Raw genomic sequence first — 23,892 nt, 5'->3', positions numbered from 1 at the left:
ATATAAGAACTTATAATAAACTTGTATTGATTAGGTGGATCCTTTCTCTTCTATGATATATGATAACTATCAATACAGAAAAATGAAACTAATAAATCAAGATATAACAGCCAACCAGGCAAAACGTAACGCATACATATACCGGAACATTAAGATCAAATTAATGAATGCAACCAAAAACATTGCATTTCTGAAAGAATGCCTTGCAAATGACTTAACTCCCAAATTTCTCAGCAAATACAATAACAAACACAGATCTACCAATCAAACACGTAACACAATAATAAAGACCAACAAAATCTGGCTAAAAGCAGAAATAAAATTCTTTTATCGTAAAAAACAGTATCTGAACATGAACTATACCAACTGCATTTGAAAGTATCCCAAGAGCTTCCACATAGCTACTGGGATCACTTCCAACATATCACAAATGATAAAAGAGAAGACTTAGCTATAAAAAAAACAGAACATTCTAAACAAGAATCTAGAGACCTTAAAACAGTCACTAAAAACGAAACCCACGATCCCAACCATGAATATGAACACTTCAACTCACTCTAAAGAAAACACTGAACACAGTTTCCATACACCTGTTAAGAACCTTACGAATACAATGTTTAATGAAACAGAAACCGATATATTGAACGAGGGACCCAAACATAATTGGGGCAATGCGTCAGTCTTTCAGAACATCACAACTACCCTTACAGAAGCCGAACAAGCCATACAGAAGATCCCACACGATTTACGTGAAGAAGTCAGACATGACATCATGAAAAAACTATTGCAGTATATTAACAAAATTAGCAATAATAGTTCAAACAGCAACAAGGTGAATAGAGCACACATAAATAAACTTAAAAACAAAATTAAACAGAACAATCTTCTCATAACGAAAGCAGATAAAGGCAATACAACGGTAATCATTGACAAAGATGAACACATTCTAAAAGCTAAAGAATGTTTCAAAGATGATACTTTCCGAATCATATGCAAAGATCCAACCAACACTGTACAAAGAAATCTCAAAACCCTACTTAAAAATACACATTTCTTACTCACAGAAACAAAATCGACGAATCTCACGACAATGAACCCCCAACTACCGACTGCAAAATCCTTATAAATATGAAAGTTTATTTGTTCCACCTTTTCAATACATAAAAAGATTTTTTTAAAAAAGAATTAAAACTGTAGGGACATGCTTCGCTCTTTAATTAAGAGCACCATCAGCCTATATGTCAAACAGAAAGTTACCTAATTGTAATTAAATTAAATATAAATGTGAAGGTGATGTTACAAATGGGGAGTGAAATGGTTGACAATAGTTTAAAGATTAAAATATGGATAGTCGTAAAATTCATACACCCTCTTGAAAGTCCTTGTTTAAATATAGCAAATAGGTGTCCTGTGGAGGTTGAGAGCGTAATGGAAAACTAATAGATCCTAAACAGATTGATTAACACATTAATGAACAAAATGTAGCATGGTGCATTAATACATTGCTCTCTTCAAATGAGGTCTACGGTAAATTGCTAAGTTTAAACAAGAAGAGTAGTAGAGAAAATTTATCAGTGTTAAATATTTCGAACATTGGGAATAAATCAGAGTGGAGTTCAGATCCAATTCTTAAAATTTATACCATAGAGACGCTTCTGTGGTCCATTTTAAGTGAGGTTTATAATATTATGTGAAGAAATAAAATTGTATTCCTCCAGAAGTCGGAGAGAAGAAAGGTGCTTGATGGGTAGTGGCTTGTCAAATGGTAGTTGGAAGGAGTAACTTGTGTAGAATTGAAGGAGAAATTAGGATTGAAGTCTTTTTAGTAATGTTGAAGTAGGTTGATAGCATCTTGTGTGCATCTGTGGGGATACATTAGTAGTAGGACTGTTGACAGGACACGTGCATAGAATTGGAGTAATAAGAGAGAATATATGTAGGAAATGCAATGTGAGGTGCTGGGTAGAATCAGACTCTCCACTCTAGGACTACAAGGTGAAGAGAGGTGAAGAGAGCAGGTATCTCTAGGTGGGAATAAAGGAAAAACATAATACTTAGAGGCCCCATGAACAATGTCTAGAGGATGGACAAGCAATGTGTGTCTGAAGTTTTGTAAAGGGGATCAACAGGATCAATCAGTTATACAGCAACTCAACATATATGACCTGATAAACAAATTTGACAACAATAAGAAATATGAATATGCTGTTTGAAGGTGAACCTACCTGGGCTGTAAGATAAGGAATGCTTGTGGCTATACTGAGAAACTGCTTCACTGCAAGAGGACAGTGAGACAACCACACACTCAGCAGCATCAGCAGGCCCAACTTCGACTGCACCTTGTTACCCTGTGAACACAATGAATATGCATCATGACTATACCTTGGATTTGTAGGTGGTAATAGCTTAGAATGCAAAGCAATTTGGTTTGTATGAAGTGTCATGCAACCCGCTGTACTGTAATGTAGGAACAGTAGCATAAATTCAAGGAGTTCTATAGGCCGTACCCCTAATATCTATGCAAATCTCATAGCATAACCATTGTACAGTTTAGGGTATACTTGTTACTGGCTGCATTCTAACCTATCAGCACCTAATAATCCGGACTCTAATCATGACACACCCTGGATGGGTCGTGGGCACAAACTGTGTCACCCTGTTTTATGCGTGGATGTCCCTCCTGGTGTCAACCCTATCTTGCCACTTAACACTAATCAAAGGAAGAGGTCCAATCCTTCATAGAATTAAGGTATTAGATCACATATTTTCCACCTTCACAACACAATTTGAGTCTTTATTAAAATCGATAGATGTTTCATCTCTAGTGGGACATGAATAAGAAATATAATAGAGTTTGAGGGATGTTCCACCATTCAATGCAATCCCCATGATGATTGTTTTCAGATTCCCATTCAAGAACTGATGATGACTCCAAGGGAGTCTTCACTTAATAAATTTCAAATATTTTACATTGCGTTGAATGGTGGAAAAACTCGATTATATTAGTTATACGTCAATGAAAATCATAACCTATGACATGAATAAGAGACTTCACATGGATATTGGTACATATACACAGTGAATTATACGTTCACTGTATAAATAAAAATAACGTACGGCATCTTGTTCTTAAAAAATCAAATGGGAGTGCAACTTTGTGATAAAAGTCTTGAGGAGTCTGTCCATATGTTGAGCATAATTGATGTTAATGGATCGAGTTGTTAAGAAAAAACGTGGAACATTCATTTTGTAGGGATACCGTGGATGTATTCTACCATGTCAAATCACAGGGGGTCTAGTGTGTGTTTCTAGGAAGAGATGTGTACTGGGACAGTCACTAAGTCAGACGAATTAAATTCCCAACACGGCCAGGAATCAAACTCAGGACTCTCTGAACAGAAGACCTTGACGCTGATCATTCAGCAAAGGAGCTGGACAAAGTTTATACCTCACTGTGTCTAGTTAATCCCTTGCATATGCATTTGATTTAATTTATTTTAAATAATGAAAGCCTCATTGCATAATTGATAACTATTTACCATATGTATTATTTCCTTTATGAATAGTTTTAAAAAAATCTTCAAATTCCTCCAAGAGCAAATAGTTGAAAACTGAATTGTGGCCTGGCTAAAACAAGGTGCACAGTTGCTCCTGAAAATATTGAATATTATTCTTGGAACAAATAACTTCCAATAAAGTCATAGTGGAATGACAGACTGGAAATGGAGAGCACCATGAACATTGATACCATTTACAGGGGTTTAGTGATACTCAGATAGGAAGATGCAAGAGGAGTTTCCAGAACTTGTCTCACTCCTATGTGCCAATGAACTGATTATTATGTTCTGTTCCTTTTGTATTGGAATACTGTTATAGCCTTGTTACACACTCACAAAATAATGACTATGCAGCAGAAACCTCGGATTTATTGTACTGTTATTTTCATGTTTTCATTTTCTGTTCAGCAAAATGATACAATAATAAAATTCTACACTGCTGTTTGTAGAAACTGAAACACCAAGACCGACAGCTGTGATCACTCCACATATTAGGGAGATGACAAGACACAAATGATTACAATTACAGAACTGTACATGCACGGTGACTGTGGAAATTCAGTACAGCGTAGCGCCACCGCACGCTGCAATCAGAGTCGCTAGACGTCATGGCATGGAATCAAAGGGAGCCTGAATATGCTGCTGGGGAATACTCTGCCACGCGGTTTGTAGGCTCGCCCATAAATCATCAACAGTGGCTGCAGAAAGACCTGAACGAACAAGGTGCCAACTGACCATATCCTAGACATATTCAATGAGTGGCATATCAGGCGAACGGGCAGGCCAGGGAAGCAGTGGTATCCGTCATTCTTCGAAGAAGGCTTGCACATTCCTCGCCATGTGCGGCCGGGCAACGTCCTCCTGGAATATGGCGTCTGGAACGGCCCGCAGGAGGGGAAGTGCCTCAGGCTGTAAAACCTCCCTGATGTAGTGGTAGCTGTTCAGATTGCCCTCAAGATGTAGGAGGTGAGATCGCATGTTATAGGCAAATGCGCCCCAAACCATCACACTTGGCATTTGTCCGGTATGCCGCTCAACAATACAGTCTGCCTGATGGCGTTCACCACGGCGGCGTCTAACGCCTATGCGGCCATCACAGTAGGTCAAGTTGAAGCGGGGCTCGTCCGAAAACACTACATTTTGCCACTCGGCATGCCAGTGTCGGTGTCCACGTGCCCATTGCAGTCTACGGCGTTGGTGGTTGCTGGTCAATGTAAGTCGGCGCGATGGCAGGCGTGCCACCAGTCCGGCCCTCCGAAGACGGCGTCGAACCGTCGATGCAGACATCCCCACACCCGTTGCAGTGCTCCAATGTCGAACCAACACCGTGGACGAAGCTGTTCTGTCCGTTACGGCTAAACGGACAAGATGGCGGTCATCTTGCGCTGTGGTCACATTGTGTCGTCCAGTATCCTGTCGGCACTGTGTACACCCCTCTTCTCTCCACTGGTTCCACATACCCCTCACTGTAAAGCAGCGTACCCTGTACGAGCTACAATGTCACGGGACAACAGACCCATCTCTCGGAGCCCTATCATTCTGCCCCGTTCGAACGCACTCACATGCTGATATTCCCTCCTGTGATGTCGGTGAGGCATAGTGGCACTTAGGTACCTGTTTCCACTTCGTAGGACGGCTCCGCACTGACTGAGCGTTGCATAACACTGCCCTGGCTGGTCACACACAGAAGGGCACGTGCACGCCATCTCTCTGCAATTTAAAACACTTATTATGTTCCACTATTCTGCACGTCCTCTAAGTTTGGCGTGCTTCCGAGTGTTTCACTTTCTACAAACAGCAGTGGACCATTCCCTACAGCTAAGAGGAGGAACAGTGTCATATTTCAGACTTGCAGGGAAAGGCTATGGCTTTCCCTTGGAATCCAAGATGACCCTAAATGAAAGACTTTTTACTTCAAAAAAATTAAATAAGGCTTAAAAAGTGCTTTGTGAAATCATATGAATGCCTTTCTTGTACAGTAAGCATTTTTTAAGCTATCTTTGTCTTCACACTAACGCAGAACACTGGCTTTAGTTATGCCATATTTTCTTGGGGCTGCATAATTATTCTTCATTTCCGGGGGTTTAATAACCATTAACTTAAAACTGGCGTCATAATATCGAAGCGAACCCATTGAAAATTTGCCGGCAATACCAGTTCTTCTCATCTGTACAATACGACGATCCATCAAGAAAATGTTCCTGCTAGTCTATAAAACTGTTAATTTTACTAAGTGTCAGGTACAGTAGACATGTTATAACTCGTCCACTGAGTAGCCGTGACCTTTCTATGAATTCGAAGGCTCGCATGTATTGATGTCATTCTGCGGATTTGAGAAAAGTTTTCGTGGAGGCTATTTCCCGAGAACCAGTGACGTTACACAGAGGCACTGTAGTCACGGCTAGCAATGTATAGTAAAGTAGTGGGCTTTGATGGTTTTGCAGGTGAAGAGAAGCAGCGTGGTTACCGTGGTAGCTGCCAATGGTGTTCATTAATGTAAGTTGGGAATGCAAGACAACCTTTGATTTTTCATGAGACCCTGAGAAAAAAAACTGTCGCCTTGGATTCGGAGAAATACGGTAGGTTCCTCCTTGGTGCATCAGGAATGGTATTCTTGTTCCCATTTTAAAAGATATCTCTCTACATGTTTTAAAAAATCCACTGTTGACGTAAATCTCTATTTGTAAAGTCACGCTCTTCGAGGACAGCTGCACAGAACCGAAACAATTACTGACAGTTGAAAAATACATAAACACAGACTTTGTTAATTCGGTATTTGAAAAAATAATTAGAAAATGTATTTATTTACTTATCCATTTACTTACTTACGGGAGTACCGTTTCAGTGTTGTCTGCAGATGATTTACTAATATGGGGAAACAGTAAGAGTGAAGTGCAGGAATAGCTCAATGTCATCATCAATTCCCCTTTCCAGACACTCTCTGGGTAGCGTAGTGTACCTTACTCGATCTTTCCACCATTCCTCTTCTAGTATAACAGAAGTCCACTATAGCGATACGGCTCATAACGAGAACACCGAGAGTCCCTTCAAAATTCCTATATTAAACTGTGCATTATCCTTCGGTTACAGCGAGAGCCTTTGCACTGATGCATCCGTTATTACGAGCGATTAAGCGCGCGTGATTTCTTCGTTATCGATATTTTAAAACCCCAGCGATTATGATGCATGCAATCGATTATCTTCGTATCGTTTCCTCGCTATGTCCACTAGCGAGTTCTCTCGTCGACATTCAAAAGCGATGTAGGAGTCTATTAGTAATACCCGTCGATTGCTGTTCCGTAAAGAAAATTCTAAATGAAAGAGAACATATTTTCGTAATAAATGCGTAAATAACATGCCCAATAACAATTCTTATCCATTAAAAAAAAGGCTGAATAAACGATCGCTTAATTTTAATGCTAAATACTGCAATTAACTAAGAATGGGATATACCTCAAGATGTGGCAGAATGCATAACTGATTTCACCGGTTAGTTTAAATTTTCTCGCGTCTGGTTAAATTACCAATAATGTAGAGTTTGAGGGATGTTTCACCATTCAACACATTGCAACAATTTATTCAATTATAAGAAGACCGGTTTCGACTCCCATGGAGTCATCATCAGTTCTTGGTGAAAATTAAATTAAGGGGAAACTGATAACAATCATCATAATGAAAAATCCATGGACCTATAGGTGGTTGCATGGAAATACATCATTGAGTTGATAGATATTACCTTGAAATGCAACATACACTTGGCCAGGAGAACTTGGAGTTTAGAAAGTTCACAGTTCCGGCTCTAACAGTCTTGTGTTCATAGAACACGGAACACTGGAATTACATGTACTGGATTGAAAATATATACAAAACACAATAAGGGGTGTGAAAAAAATTGGCTCTCTAAGAGCATTCTTGGATTTGACAGTCCTGTTTCTGTCTGAAAAAGATTGGATGAAATACACACAATGAAGCAAAATGTATAAAGACATAGATCTAGTCTAAACTGTCGCGCGTTCATGTACACGGAACACTGGGAACACTTGAATTGTTTGATAACACATTCGTTCAAATGAAAACACTTATAACCATATGAAATATTGGCGTTACAAGAACGTTTATGGGTTTGGCTGTCCTGCTTCCCATGATCAAACTAGTGAAATAAATATGCATTGAATGTTAAGGATAAACTACTTGGTATTTAAAGTTCTGGTTTCTGGTTTCAAAAATTGTCATGTGTTCGTGGAACACAGAATAGAACTGCTGATCCTGCTTCTGTCTACTGGAAACTAATGCATTAACGCAGTTGAAATTAATTGATTGAATGTTTATACACCACTGCGAAACTTGGCACTTTAATATTCTTGGGTCTGAGTAAAATATCGTGGTATGTTTACACAACTTGGCATAGACTTGTCGAGCGGTCTTGTCACGATCAACCAGAATATGTGAACGACTATTACAACCACACATCACATGAAACACCTGAAGTTACATACTGGTCTGAGATGCTTAGTATTTAAGAGAGATCTTAGGTCTATATTAAAATTGTTACCGTGTGTTAGTGGAACATGTCGGTCCTGAATCAATGAGCTTGCAGTGTTTTACGATAGATGGAATGAACTTGAATTAAGCTGGTTGAAGAGCTGGGGGAACATCCCGCTATTATAGTTGTAGTATGGTGATGGTATGGCCTTGGCTTATGGAAACGTGCATTGAAGCTGTCTGAGGAAAAAGGGAAAGACAGAATGAGAAACTGTTGAGTGTGTCTTCGAGTTAAAATGAAATGTTGTTTTTATTAATTTACTCACTCCATATCCGCTCGTGCTGACCAGCCGTTTGAAGAGTGGGTTGCGATCTGTTCAACTGTGCTTGTGTGTGTGTGTGTGTGGACGCGTGTGGTGCTATTGTTGGTTGGGAGGGGGGAGGGGGGAGGTGTGGCTTGCTTTGGATTGGTTGAGGTGTGGAAGGGGTGGTGAGAGAGAGAGGGGGGGAAGTGCTTTGTTTCGAGCCGTTCTGTCTACATAAGTCTTGATGATGAGGGGATGAATGGCCTCGTAAAGAACGTTTGTTTTTTTTCGGTGGATTCGTTGAGATTATGATTAAAATGAACTTGTTGGTCTAATGATATGTAAAATATTTCTTTGATATTGAGTAGGGGTCCCTTTTCCATGTTATCAATAATTTGCATGTCTTTATCTATGTCGGAGAATTTATGATTGCATTTGTGCATGTGTAGACCCATGGCTGAATGTCTGTTATACTTAAACATACAACGATATTTACTCAGACCCAAGAATATTAAAGTGCCAAGTTTCGCAGTGGTGTATAAACATTCAATCAATTAATTTCAACTGCGTTAATGCATTAGTTTCCAGTAGACAGAAGCAGAATCAGCAGTTCTATTCTGTGTTCCACGAACACATGACAATTTTTGAAACCAGAAACCAGAACTTTAAATACCAAGTAGTTTATCTTTAACATTCAATGCATATTTATTTCACTAGTTTGATCAGGGGAAGCAGGACAGTCAAACCCATAAACGTTCTTGTAACGCCAATATTTCATATGGTTATAAGTGTTTTCATTTGAACGAGTGTGTTATCAAACAATACAAGTGTTCCCAGTGTTCCGTGTACATGAACGCGCGACAGTTTAGACTAGATCTATGTCTTTATACATTTTGCTTCATGGTGTGTATTTCATCCAATCTTTTTCAGACAGAAACAGGACTGTCAAATCCAAGAATGCTCTTAGAGAGCCAAGTTTTCCACACCCCTTAATGTGTTTTGTATATATTTTCAATCTAGTACATATAATTCCAGTGTTCCGTGTTCTATGAACACAAGACTGTTAGAGCCAGAACTGGGAGCTTTCTAAGCTCCAAGTTCTCCTTGCCAAGTGTATGTTACATTTCAAGGTAATATCTATCAACTCAATGATGTATTTCCATGCAACCACCTACAGGTGCATGGATTTTTCATTATGATGATTGTTATCAGTTTCCCCTTAATTTAATTTTCACCAAGAACTGATGATGACTCCATGGGAGTCGAAACTGGTCTTCTTATAATTGAATAAATTGTTACAGTGTGTTGAATGGTGAAACATCCCTCAAACTCTACATTATTGGTTAAACGTCAACACGGAAATGAAGATCATAACCTACGATGGTTAAATTACGGAAAGGTTATTATTAGGGCTCGGATTCGAGGATATTAGCGTATCTTTTTCCTGAATAGTACACATTGAAAGAAGCCTTTCGCGGTGGTATTTTCATCTCTCTGGGACCAACAGAATTTAAATTTACCCAGCATATAAATGCATATTCTTGTGGTTTTCGTCTAAATAGTTTGTTTTTCTTCTAATTCACCCCCGAATTCGGGCCCTGACCATCCTTAAGGTTCTAAAATAGAAATAATTATTGAAAAGCCTATCTGGTGCGAATAATAGAACTGCAGGTTTTTAACCTTTAGTGAGGTCATTCACACACCCTAATTGGCCTCTGCCAGATTAGAGTGCGATTTTTCAGATAAGCGATGGAAGCCCCAAGCATCCTTTCACTTTGAAATGTGAAGTATTTTAGTGGTGTGCCTATTTTGGGAACCAGTATTGTTTAGGTGACTTTTCCCCATGAAGTGGTGGAAGTCAAGTTTCTGCATTCCACTCTCAGTTCTCAGTTCGTAATCGTATCCGTATGTACCTATCAAGTTCTTGTGATTTCCAACTACGCGATGCCTAAAGTTAAGGAATCTCTGAGTGTTTTACTCCAACGATGTGCTAAGGAAGACCCTTACTCGTTTTCTACTAAGGGGAAATTTCTTTCTGCAAAATGGGCGAAAAAGAGGTAAGTTCTTATTGACATTTTCACATCTACATTCTTAAAGATATTACTGGTCAAATGGTTGAAATTTCAAGTAAGCCGTATGTGCAGCATACGGTGCCTACCTGCTAGGTAAGTAGAGATAAGTCTAAGAATTCGGAGTGTAGACCCGTTAGATCCTCAGATTTTACATTTCCGAGGCAGAAATTGACGTTTGGATTTGCTATTTTTCATGGGATCGTTGAGAGGGTGCTCGTATTTCTACTGCAATATTTGAAAATAATTTCATAGTCCACAATGCTTTATTTTTGTTCCTTCAAAGCATTTTTTCTCACTTATGCGTACCTACCTATTTATTTTCAGATCAAGATTTCGAAGGGTTTTCAATTTCCCAACATAACGCCACAAGTAGGCACTCAGCAAAAGTTGAAGAATTAAAAAAAAGGAAATCGAAGAAACAAGTGCTGATACAACATTTGTGCAATCAGCAACAGCACTCGGACGAGTTCTCTTCCAGAGAACCCCTCTACAAGGTCGAACATGGTGAGATTAGAGCTCTCTTCATGGACTTTGCAGGAAGAGAGTTGCCTCATGAGTCGACCCTACGTAAAAAATACGTTTCTTCAGAGTATGAAAAGGTATGAATTCATGCACAATTGCCGTATTCCGCATTCTCGTTTAAACAATTTAGAAGTAATTTTAACATGGATCTGGCTCTGTCGTAATGAAGGTTATCTCTCGATAATACCTTCATTCCATGAAGAATATTCATTCAGGTACTTTCTTCACCAGGTTCTACACGCAATCAGGGACAACATCGGGAGCCACCCAATTTGGTTATCTATCGACAAGACTACAGACAGTTGTGGAAGATACATGGCCAGCGTTATTGTTGGAAAACTCAGTCCCAGTGAACCAGGGAAGGGCCAGGTAATTCTGTGCAGGGAGCTAGATGTGACAAACCATGGTACCAATGTGCGAACACTGCAAGCAGCTCTGCGTAAGTATATTTTCGTTAATTTATTTTTCGAGCATTTTGCCAAAGAAGAATAAGTAGAGTCTGGCTATAATTTCAATGCATTCTACGTATGCTCAGTGAAGACTCTGATAGTTCTGATAGTTAACACATTGGAGACGGCCATATTTGAATGTGCTACCTTCCAGAAATCGTAGGAATTTTAATGGTTTTTGAAAATTTTTCATTGCTAGGGTAAGCCATGATAATAACATCTTTTGGAATGCATAGAAAGATCACACTTTCTTCTACACAAAAATGAGTTTTAATTATCATAGTAGTGCAGCAATTTTTAAATATAAATTTATGAAAATAATATGTTTTAAAAACGAGAAAAAAACTGATGCAGCTATGGATGCCAATTCGGTTAATATTTTGAAATTTGACTTTGTGGGCACATCTACTGAAACACACTAATACAGATTCTAACCTAATTGGTCAATTTGCACCGATGTCCTTGTTTACAACCAGGAATTTGCATTCCCACTGTTCTTTGTTTGATGTCGGGGTTGCATCGAGTGGCTGTAGGTACATGGGAAACACCCTCATTTTTAGGAAGCGGTATAAAGCAGTATTACTGAACCCACTTCAAAGAAGCGATATAAAACTACGTTACACTTCACACCAATTTGAAATTAGCTCATTTTCTGCATTTACTAGGCTGAAGTGCCAGAATCATCACGTTTACTTAGTGTGTAATTGTTATCCTCATCCTTCTACCATAAGCACATCCATTACGGATTCATTGTCGAAATTTCGTACACTTGAATTAGACATGCTAAATATTCACAAGAATACACAAACAAGCCTGCCTCTCGAACACACACTCTTCCTGTCCGCATGTACCGTACGTACTTTCCCGCCCATTTCACAGCTGAGAGTCAACGAAGATGCAGCCTTAGGTTAAGTAGGAACGTGGCTGTGTTATCAATGCCTTGAAAGAAGAGCTCTCGACTTTTGCTCATAACTAATATACTTTATGCCTAAAGAAGCATTCAACAGTATCCTAGTGAAGTCACAGGTCGCTGAAATGGCAGCTACAGTTTTTTGGCTACAGTGAACTCGTGCCCGTAGTTTCTCCGAGCTCCGTCAGCAGCAATAAATTAGCGCCAGTAGTTTCTACGAGCGGCGTCTCCAATGTGTTAAATATCTCTTACAGTTGTACGACATGTCAGAATCCCTGTAACTACTGCAAGCTATTGAAATACTGAACAGATAAACGTTGACTCAAATAAGTGTAAATAACAAGGATAATGGGCGCCACCTGCAAAACAATTGCAGGAATATTTAATTATGTAGAGCAACGAGCCACTCCCTCTCCCAAGGCGACGGTCATCAGGCTGACGAGGCTCCAGACTTACTTTATAACCTTACCAGTTGCTATATAACCCCTGAAATTAAATCTGGGTAACATGCCAGGTTCAGCCTTACTCCACTGACAAAAGACTCACTTTAAGTTTGATTCCATGACTTTACTCCCAGAATAAGAACTAATATGGGACAAACACCAACAAAAATCAACACTTATGCAACCCACTTAGTGCTTGCCGTTTACATAGAGCAAATATACACAATACTATCCAACAAAATAATATCTTCACGAGATTTACTCGTTTGTCGTTTACAAAGGCCAATTACAAACCACTAAAATCACCAATAAAATAAAATATCATTTAACGAGACCAACTAGTGTTTGCCGTCTACAAAGGCAAATTACAAACCATTAAAATCACCAATAAAATAAAATATCATTTAACGAGACCAACTAGTGTTTGCCGTCTACAAAGGCAAATTACAAACCACTAAAATCACCAATAAAATAAAATATCATTTAACGAGACCAACTAGTGTTTGCCGTCTACAAAGGCAAATTACAAACCATTAAAATCACCAATAAAATAAAATATCATTAACGAGACCAACTCGTGTTTGCCGTCTACAAAGACAAATTACAAACCACTAAAATCACCAATAAAAAAATTAAAACATCATTATACTTTTAACATACCTCCCGGTAAGAGCCCCACTGCACTCCACTGTTACCGTGAATCCTAATCTGGTAGAGAAAAGTACGACGACTATTTCTCTACATATGAATGCAACCTTCTTTACGAAGAGCATCCCTAACCTTATTTACACTTCTTCGTCGACGTCTTGAATCCTTTCCAATTGCCGGCTGGACAGAAAGCGTTACATGTCCGGAGGCAAGCAAACAGCAAAATTCTCCATCAACTGAAGCTGCATACTTGGCTGACAAGTTACAAACAAACACTTTCTTTTACAGAAAGTCCACTGCAAAGCCGGTAAGTTGTCGTGATTATACCATGTTCACTCCGTAACAGATACTCACGAACAATAGCAGATCGCATAGCAAACTGCGCAAATACGTAGTTCCCGCAGACCGGTACAAATGAGAAACACACAGAATCAGCATCAGAGTCAGAATCAGAATAAGTATCAGAATCAGAATGAGAATGAGAATGACAATGACTCGCCTCACATGCGTACACACTTATATAGGCTTGCTACACGTGGTTATAGCGTCCTGAAAAGTTTACTGGTAGCAACGCTCTCACAGGCACTTCTTCCCGCGTCACTCAGTCAACCCAAACCTCGCTCAAAACAAAGCCCTCGCATTGGCTATCGAGTATTTGATGCGACATAGATCGTCCACTCATGTATGTCCACATTGATCCACTCCAATTCTTCAACCGATACAACCTGCCGTACCCCGTGTTTCCAAGCCACTTAGTTGCAACACACACAACTGACCTCAACCGTCCTTCCCGATATAGTCACTGTTTTCCCGGTTGCACAATCCTTACGGATAGGCCATATTTACAGACTCTTACCCAAACGGAAATTTATACAAAATATAATGATGCACATATGCAATATTCCCTAACTACACATTCTTCTTATAATATTATGTTTTTACATTGTAAATAAACAAAATTACATGATTTTAACATTACAAACTATATACGAAAATTTTCTAACCTAAAACCTCGGGGATCGTACATACGTACGGCTACATCCCATCAACTGAACGGTTCACCCTTCATTCTATGCATTCCTGTTTCAGGCTTGCTGTGGCCAACCTTTCCAGATGAGGAGGTAAACAAAGTAACTTACTCGCATTGGTGACTGACGCTGCTCCCTACATGATTAAGGCTGGGAAGAGCCTCAAGCTTCTCTACCCGAACATGTTACATGTTACTTGTCTTGCCCATGCAATGCACAGAGTTGCTAAGGAGCTGCGCAAAAAATCGTTCAGCGTCAACAGCGTCATTTCCTCACTGAAGAAAATTTTCGTCAAGGCTCCTTCTCACGTCCGTGCCTTCAAGACGATGCATCCAGAGCTCCCTTTACCTCCCGAGCCCATACTGACACGATGGGGAACTTGGATCTTGGCTGCCTTGTATTACGCTGAAAATCATAGGGCAATTGAAGGCGTAAGACTAGTTGAAATGTTTAAAATCTTCTCATTTTCGAGGTTTTCTCTATCATTCTTTTCATATCTTTTATCTTTACTCCATCATACGGCGCCTAATTATGTAATTTTCTCAGTTATTCTCCTCGGCTAATGTTTTCCATTTATACTTTCTCCAGGTGATCAATACGCTTGATGAGGCGGACAGCAAGTACATCGCGAAAGCTAAGGCTGCTTTTAAAATGAAGGGCTTGATGCCATCCTTGACTTTCATAAAAGCCTACATGAGCGTCATTCCTGAGGCCATCCTAAAGTTGGAATCGCGAGGGATGGAGTTGGTTGAAGTGGTCGCTACAATACAATACTTGTAACAATACAAGGAGCCGACTCATGGCCTGGAGAGACTCGGAAAACCGTGAAACAATAATTGTAGTTCGTGCTAGCTCGAAATCCCGGTTAAAGTGCAGTGTTGGACTTGGAGAGGATGCTGTGTGGCGAGTCTGAACGGTCAGAGGATTTTCCGAACTACTCTGCACAAGAAGCAGCATCATTCAAGTATTTACCTTTTGTGTCAGTTGACGTTGAAAGATCGTTCTCATCATTGAAACTTTTATTGACTGATTTAAGAAAATCATTCAAAACTAAAAACATAGAAAAAAATTCTTGTTGTACAGAGCAATGCAGATCTACTTCATCTTGTAAATGAACTTTTAAACTGTAACTTTCATAAGAAAACTTCTCATATATATACTTGAAACTTGAATGCGAGTATATCGCGTGTATCATACATGCAATTAGAAAATAAAGCTCGTATATAAAGATATGTTATTGGTTTTTTAGTTTCACTTTTCTTTCTATAGTTTTTAACGGTGTTTTTCAAGCATATTCTGCATATTTAACCGCATATAACAGTTTTTTCAAGCATATCTATGGAGCATATAATGGGTTTTCTCGAACATATCTATCGAGTATATAACACATGGTTTTCGAGCATATCTGGAGATTTTATCGAGCATATCGATCCGAGCCCTAGTTATTATCATGTAGATTTATAGTGAGAAGGTTATCATTTCTCTAGTGGCGCTTGAAGTATGAAGGATAGGTGACGCTGTTTGAATAAGGAAACCAAAACGTTTGCCACAAAATGTGATCGATCACCTTTGGTACGGTATAGTTTTCTCTCTATGTGCATTTGCGAACTCTCTCATCGACAATCAAAGGCAATGTTGGAGTCGATTACTAATACCCAATAAACGATTGCTACTCTCTGATAGTTTGATAGTTCGAATTCAAATTGAGAAAATTTGAATGAAAGAGAATACAAAGTTTTCATAATAAATGCGCAAATAACGTGGCCGATGGCAGTTGTTAACTCGTTAAAAATAACGGCTGAGGTAAACGATCTCTTAATTTTAATGTTATATACTGAAATTAAGTAAGAATGTGATACACCTCAAGATATGGCCGAGTACATGACTGATTTCAGAGGATAGTTCATCTTTTCTCGCGTCTAGTTGAATTTCGGAAAGGCTATTCACATGTAAATTTTTAGCGAGGATAACTCACTTCCCTACATGCGTTTAAAATATGATTTTGTGACACATACACGGTTAAGTTAGGCGACGCCATTTGAAGAAGAAAACTCTGGAGTGAAACCGTATTTCTCCGAATCCAAGACGACGGTTTTTCCTCAGAATCTCATGTGAAAAATCAAGGTTCATCTTGCAAACACGGCCTTACAGTAATGAATACCACTGGCAACACTCACAGTAACCACGCTGCTTCTTTTCACCCCCACACGCGCATGCACACACAACCGCGGAGTGCCTGTGTGTAACGTCACTGGACCTCGGGAAATAGTGAAGAGATAATGACATTCTATTAGCCTCTACAAAAACGTTTCTCAAATCTGCAGAATGGCATCAAAACATGCGAGCCTTGAGTTATAACGCGTCTACTGTACCTGACTCTTAGTAAAATTAAGTTTTATAGACAGCAAGAATATTTTCGTGATGGATATGTGGAACAGGCATTGCCGGCAAATTTTCAATGGGTTCTCATTGATATCATGCCAATTTTTAGTTAATGGCCATTAAACACACAGAAATGTAGAGTAATAAGTTAATTTGGGAGGGAGGATTTACACAAGTAGTACAAGAACCGACTCGTCACAATAACTCACTAGATGTATTCTTGGTTAAACCATGGGAAATTGTTGATAAAACTGAGGTAATTGAAGGAATAGGAGACCATAAGGCTGTAATAATGGATGTAGGACTCGTACCAAAAAGGCTTAATAACAGGGTTACACAAGACAAGAAATTGTACAGAAAAACTAAAGTTCATGAATTTGGGACTTACCTTAAATCACAATTCAGTTGTTGGATAAGTGAAGGGAGTAATGTGGATACATTTTGGGCTAAATTCAAAGGAATCGTTTGGGAAGGAGAGAAGAGATTTGTACCTGTTAAGGAGGGTAAAATGACCTCAGACCCTGTTTATTATACAAGGGAAATAAGAAAATTAAAAAGAAAATATAGAATAGTAAACAGGAAAATCAAAGAGGGTAGGGAGAGTAGAGAAACTAGAAAACAGCTAATGAGGGAACTGAATAGAGTGAAAAAGGAAGCAAAAGAGAATTATATGAATGGCGTACTTCAAGAGGGTAATGACCACAGAAGGAAATGGAAAAAGCTGTATTCATATACGAGGAATCAAAAAGGAAAAGGAATCCAAATTCCTACAATGGTGGGAGAAGGGGGTGAACACTATTTAACAGATACTGAGAAAGCAAACCTATTTAGTAGGGAATTCAGAGATTCAGTAGATGATTGTCAAGAGTTGGAAACAGTAACAGAAGATAGAGAGGGAGAGAGACAGAGGAAACAAGAAGCTTCTCATTCGCAAATGAAGATATTTTCAGAGAAATCCAACTGCTTCAGCAAGGAAAAGCAGCAGGAAGTGATCAAATTACTGGGGAGGTATTAAAGACAATAGGGTGGTACATAGTGCCTTATTTAAAATTTCTCTGACTATGTCATAAATAATAGTGTAATACCAAAGGAATGGAAGGAATCTATAATAATACCAATTTATAAAGGAAAGGGTGATAAAAGGAAACCAGAGAATGACAGACCAATCAGCCTGACCAGTATAGTTTGTAAAATACTGGAGAGTTTAATATCGAAGTACATCAGAGGGATATGTGATGATAAAAATTGGTTCATGAGGAGCCAGTATGGATTTAGAAAGAAATATTCTTGTGAGGCACAACTGGTGGGATTTCAGCAGGACATATCAGATCAGTTGGATTCAGGAGGTCAGTTAAGATTGCATAGCCACAGATCTTTCCAAAGCTTTTGATAGAGTGGAACATGCAATATTATTAAAGAAATTGGAGGGAATAGGATTGGACGTAAGGGTTACACGTTGGATAAAAACATTTCTAAATTCAAGGGTTCAGAAAGTCAAAGTAGAAAATAATGTATCTCAGGAAGAGAAAGTTTGGAAGGGAATTGCACAGGGTAGTATAATCGGTCCGTTACTTTTCTTAATATACGCAAATGATTTAGGGAACAATATAACATCAAAAATAAGATTGTATGCAGATGACATAATTGTTTATAGGGAAATAAACAACATTGAGGATTGTTCAGAATTACAAAGGGACCTTGAAAGTATCCAACAATGGGTTGAAGAAAATAATATGAAGGTTAATGGAGGCAAATCAACTGTTACAACTTTTACAAACAGGAGCTTTAAAACTGAATTTGAATATACTTTGGATGAGGTAGTTATCCCAAAAGATGGCAAGTGCAAATACTTAGGTGTGAGATTTGAAAGTAATTTGCACTGGAAGGGTCATGTTGATGACACTGTTGGGAAAACATACAGATCATTACATGTCATAATGAGGCTACTAAAAGGATGCAACAAAGAATTAAAAGAAAAAAGTTACTCGAGTATGGTTCGTCCATTATTGGAATATGCAAACAGTGTTTGGGAACCTCACCAAGAATACCTAATAAAAGAAATAGATAGTGTGCAGAGGAAAGCAGCAAGATTTGTAACAGGGGATTTCAGGAGAAAGAGTAGTGTATCAGAAATGTTAAAGGAACTTGGGTGGGAAACTTTAAGTAAGAGAAGGGAGAAAACTAGACTTATAGGATTATATAGAGCCTATACAAGAGAAGAAGCATGGGGAGATATCCGTAAGAGGCTTCAGTTGGAAAATAATTATATCGGCAGGACTGACCACAAATATAAAATTAGAAGGAATTTTAGCAGAAGCAATTGGGGTAAATTTTCATTCATTGGGAAGGGTGTGAAGAAGTGGAACAGTTTACCAGGGATAGTGTTTGATCCTTTTCCAAAATGTACAGATATTCAAGAAGAGAATAAACAGCAACAGAGAAAATAAATGAAGTGTTAGAGGGCATTCGACCAGTGCAGGTTAATGTAAATAAAAAAATGTGTGTGAATAAATTAATTCCATCCCCTGGTCTAAGGAGTTTGGACAGCCAAAGTAGGGGACTGCCTGTAGGGGTGAAGTACAGTGGGGACTTCGAGGGCCCTGGGATCGTTACGGTAGCTGTGAAGGCCCTTCAGGAACTCTGAAAAGTGGTGGCAAAAGGAGCTCTGGTTAAGACGCAGCAGGTCGTTATGCTACTTATGTTCCAAAACAGGTAAAAAGAAAAAAAAAAAAAAAAAAAAAAAAAAAAAAAAAGTAAATAAATGCGATGTAAATATTAATCTTTTACCAGTTGTATAGTATCCTTTGAAGTAATTCCACATACTGTATATCAGTTGACTATATTTGTAAGTAGTACAGGAGATATTATAGCCCGCCTGGTGGCCATGATCGTTAAGGCGCTGAAGTCTAAAAATGGTCTAACACCGAGGTTAGCCGGTTCGAGTCCCGTTGGTCGAAAAAATTTTCACCATCAGAATGTTGGCCAGCAGGGTAGGGGAGGTGGTGGTATACAATTTCTAATCACTAGATTGCGTGCCAAAAGCCTGGATTAAATTCCAAACCTCTCCGCAGTGCTCATATGGAGTGAGGGCATATGACGCTGTTGATGGTGATTCGTCCGTCGGATGGGGACGTTAAGCCTTGAGCAGACCCCTTGGTGCTATTCGACAGGAGTAGGCTATGTGCCGGCACCGGGTTTCACCCTCTCCCTACTATCATATATCACGTCATTCATTTCATCTCTCATTAACTCCTCTGATGAGGTTGACGTCAGGAAGGGCATCCGGTCATAAAAAACCGCCAAGACAAATTCATCTCACCTCATACCCGACCCCGTAGGTAAACGGGACAAGGGTTGGACAAACAACAACAGGAGATATTATAAGTAGAATTTTGTAAACAATATAAATTTATTAAGGATGAGCTGTGTGTCTAATAGAAAACATTGTTAGTGTAAATTGTATAATATTGTATTATAGGAAAATTTTCTTCTCTTGTTAATTTAATATTTAGTGCTTGACAATAATGTATTTTAGTGTACCATTTGCCACCGAGGTAGACACCTCATTTGCAAATAAAGAGATTTTGATTTTGATTTGATTTGATTTTGTAATTGTGCAGCCGCAAGAAAATATGGCGTTGGCCTAACTAAAGCCAATATTTGGTGTCAGCGCAAAGACAAAGATACAAAAAATGCATTCAGTGGGCCGCAACAAGGATGCTTAAAAGAAGTCGAAAATGAAATTGTGCGGTATGTGCACGAAAAACGCAAAGGCGGAAAGGGCATACCATGGGTTGAATAAACTCATTCGTTGACCTTCAATATCCGCGATTAGGCCTATACATCGCTAGCCGCTGAAGTTGGCCGAACCCGGCAAGTGAGACGTACGTGTAGCGGTAGCGGTAGCCAGTTATATCTGATGCTGAGTAATAGTACCATAACAGTTTTCATAGACAGCGAGAATATTATCCTGATTGATCACCGTATTGTAGAGACGCATGGAATAGGTATTGCCGGCAAATTTTCAACGGGTTCTCTTCGGTATTATGATGCCAATTTTAAGTTAATGATCATTAAACCTGTGGAAATAAACAATAATTGTGCATCTGAAAAAGAAAAAAAAAAAAAAAGGCATAACGAAAGCCAATGTTCGGCGTCTCAAAATAGTATAAAAATGTGTACTGTACAACAAAGGCATTCCTATGATTTTACAAAGAACTTTTTGAACCTGATTTAAATTTTTTGAAGGAAAATGTGGGTTTTGTCTTGGATTCAGAGAAATACGAAACTGTACTTTTTTTCAGAATGAAAGTAAACATACACTTTCATGTTGTATGAGATTTCGAAAAATAACAAACACGTAAGTCGTAGTGTGGATATCATCCGCGGAAACGCAAGTTTTGAACAAACTGATTGCAGTTTCATACCAATTTTAATGTGTAGGGGGGCTTTTCCAACTTTTATACAAAAATCGGATATAACGACAATCCACTATAGCGAGTAAATTTTCCGCTGTTGTGAATTCTCGCTATAACGGACTTCTACTGCACTTTATTGCTGTCGACTCCTATATTTGCAATACAGTCTACAACAGAACTCCTCCATCTCACTCTAGGACGCCCCCTAGGCGTCTTTCCAGTCTCTGTATCCTTGAATGTTCTCTTTGGTATTCTCTCTCCTGGCATTCTCATCATGTGTCCAAACCATTTTAGCTTTCCTATATCAATCTCTTCTTGAAGTTTTCCTTATTTCCTCATTTCGTATTCTATCTCGTCTTGTATTTCCGTGTATGCTCCTTAAGAACCTCATTTCAGCTGCTCGTATCTTACTTTGGTCACGCTTAGTCAATGTCTAGGCTGCTGAAGCATAGGTCAGTATAGGTTTATAATAGGATGAGTATAAAACCTTCTTGCACTTCATTGCACATCTTTGTTCCATACAATGTCTCTCACACACTGGTAGAAACTTGCAGACTGCTGTGTTCTTAAATCAATTCCTCCATCCAAATTTCCATCTTGTGATATCACACTGCCCAAATCTTAAAAATTTTTCACTACTTCACGAGGTTCATTTCTTATTTTTATCAATCCCTTGGATTTTCTGTTACCTCTTGTCATGATCAAAGTCTTACTTTTTGCAGTACTAATCTTCATTCCAAAATTTCTTATCTCCTCATTCCATAAATCAAGTTGTGTCTGTACTTCCAGGAATAGCTCAATGTATGGGAGGAAATTGTGTCATCTTATGGAATGACGTTCTAAGCCCAAAAGAGTGAAGTGCTGCTAATGACACGAAACAAGAACCGAGCGTACAATGGCCTGACATTAGGAAGGGAGCAGTTGAAGAAAGCTCAAAGCTTTAAATACCTGGGAAGTGTAATTGAAGAAAATGGAGGAAACAGGATCGAAATCAATGAAAGAGAAAGGTGTGCAAATGAATTCTTTAAAAGTGTGCGAAGATTGATATGGAACAGGGATGTACTACAGAGATGTAAAGGAATTATCTACTAGACTTATTTTGTGCCAATTTTGTCGCAGATGATGGAGAGGGATAAAACTAGAATACAAGCAGTGGAAATGAAGTTTCAGAGGTGTCGAGTAGGTTTAACAAGAACGGACAGAGTAAGAAATGAGAGAGTTTGCGAAATGAAGTACTTCTACAGGACGAGATAGAAAAAGGAAGATTGCAGTGGTATGACATGTTAAGAGAATGGGAGAAGAGAGGATACCAAGAAAGATGTTCAGATGGCTGAAAGGTGTAAAGAAGAGGAGGAAACTGGATGGAGAGGCTTATGTTCCAAGCAGACCCAGTTCCAGATGATGATGGTGAGTTTATTTCCAGTGCAGTGCTGTGGTTGCAATGGTAACATTTTCATCTGTTGACACATCAAATGCAACGGTCCATTTTTCGCTGGGTTTGCCCTTTTACCTCTCTTTCATATTCTCTTCTTGCAGTCATCCTTCTTATGTGACCAAGTCACTTCAGTCTTGCTCTCTGTAGTAGGGAGTTTCCTATTCCCACCTCCTGTCTCGTCTTCTGTATCATGGTGCGTAGGAGCTTCAATTATGCAGCTTGGCGTTGTCTCATTACCAAGCTATATGTGAGGATGGGTGTATAATATGATTTATGTAGTCATCTTAACTTACTTGGTGGTGCAGTGAGGTTTAAAATATTCAAGACAGTAGATCAACCCACCGACTGTGGGATATGGCCCATGATTCACTTCTTGAATGCAAACCAGCTGACATTCTTCGCCAAGTGTGTGGGGTGTATGGTGAAAATGATGGAACGGTGAGGAAGAAGATCACCAACTTGTGCTGATCTTCTGTCGCACACATGATTTGGTGTAGGTGGTTGAAGAAGAAGTGTGTGATGGCACAGTCTCTCTGCTTTGTGCATCAGAGGCAGTGTACAAGAAGTAGTTTAAGGTATAGAACAGAAAATATTGTTGTGTTTCTTTGAAAAAACAAGTGTGCAACAAGCTTCTCACCTGCTGTAGTAACATGGTGCACTGGTGTAACAATGAGGCTGGCGGCTGTCCAACACTAGTTGCCAAAAGAACTCTTAACAACTGCTCTTTCTGTACAGGGTTCTCCACCAGAGCATGGGACAGAGCAACTGCCGAGAACCAGGTGGACAAGGGATCAGAACTGAAGAGTCCACCGCACAGGAGCTGACCCGTTGTCAAGCTGGCCACTGGAACCGACAGCACAAAAATTTATTACCTTTAATGGCAATTGAGGCGTTATTATACAAAAAAACACTAATTATGTGATATAATTTGGACAATCTACTGTCTACGCAACATATGTTTAAAGTGTGTCTCTTTTCAGCACTAGTAATCTTTGGTGAATTATTGCATTCTGCTATTGGACCGTGTATTTGCGGCCTAGGGCCTGTAAACTGAGCTGAGACTGGAATTCAACACTATTTGAAGTATTGGATGACTAAACTTTGGCTAATTTTAAAGTATGAGCGCTCTGAACTGTTAGCCTATTGGTCATCTATTCAGTCTAAATGTGGCAATTGAGTTTTCTGTATGGTAGTGCCTCTACAGGGTACAGCTACACGGACTTCTACGCCATCTATGAGAG

At 39.1% G+C, this 23,892-nt stretch overlaps 1 protein-coding gene across 9 annotated transcripts in view; it reads right to left on the bottom strand.

Moving 5' to 3' along the window:
* Nucleotides 1–23,892, bottom strand: part of p115 (General vesicular transport factor p115) — a 637,868-nt gene that overhangs the window by 408,423 nt on the left and 205,553 nt on the right. For all 9 annotated transcript variants that reach the window (XR_011017628.1, XR_011017629.1, XM_067138596.2 and 6 more), the window contains exons 9-10: nucleotides 23,289–23,494; nucleotides 2,226–2,348 (exon numbers count right to left, since the gene is read on the bottom strand). Coding sequence is in view for 7 of the 9 variants with exons in the window: in XM_067138596.2 (XP_066994697.2) it covers nucleotides 2,226–2,348; nucleotides 23,289–23,494 (329 nt within the window). In the remaining 2 variants the exon portion in view is untranslated. The remainder of the gene's footprint in view (nucleotides 1–2,225; nucleotides 2,349–23,288; nucleotides 23,495–23,892) is intronic.

This window comes from Anabrus simplex, chromosome 1, assembly GCF_040414725.1.
Source record: "Anabrus simplex isolate iqAnaSimp1 chromosome 1, ASM4041472v1, whole genome shotgun sequence".
Taxonomy (NCBI): Eukaryota; Metazoa; Arthropoda; class Insecta; order Orthoptera; family Tettigoniidae; genus Anabrus; species Anabrus simplex.
Note: the sequence above shows the minus strand (reverse complement) of the source record. Positions and strands in the feature narration are given on the sequence as shown.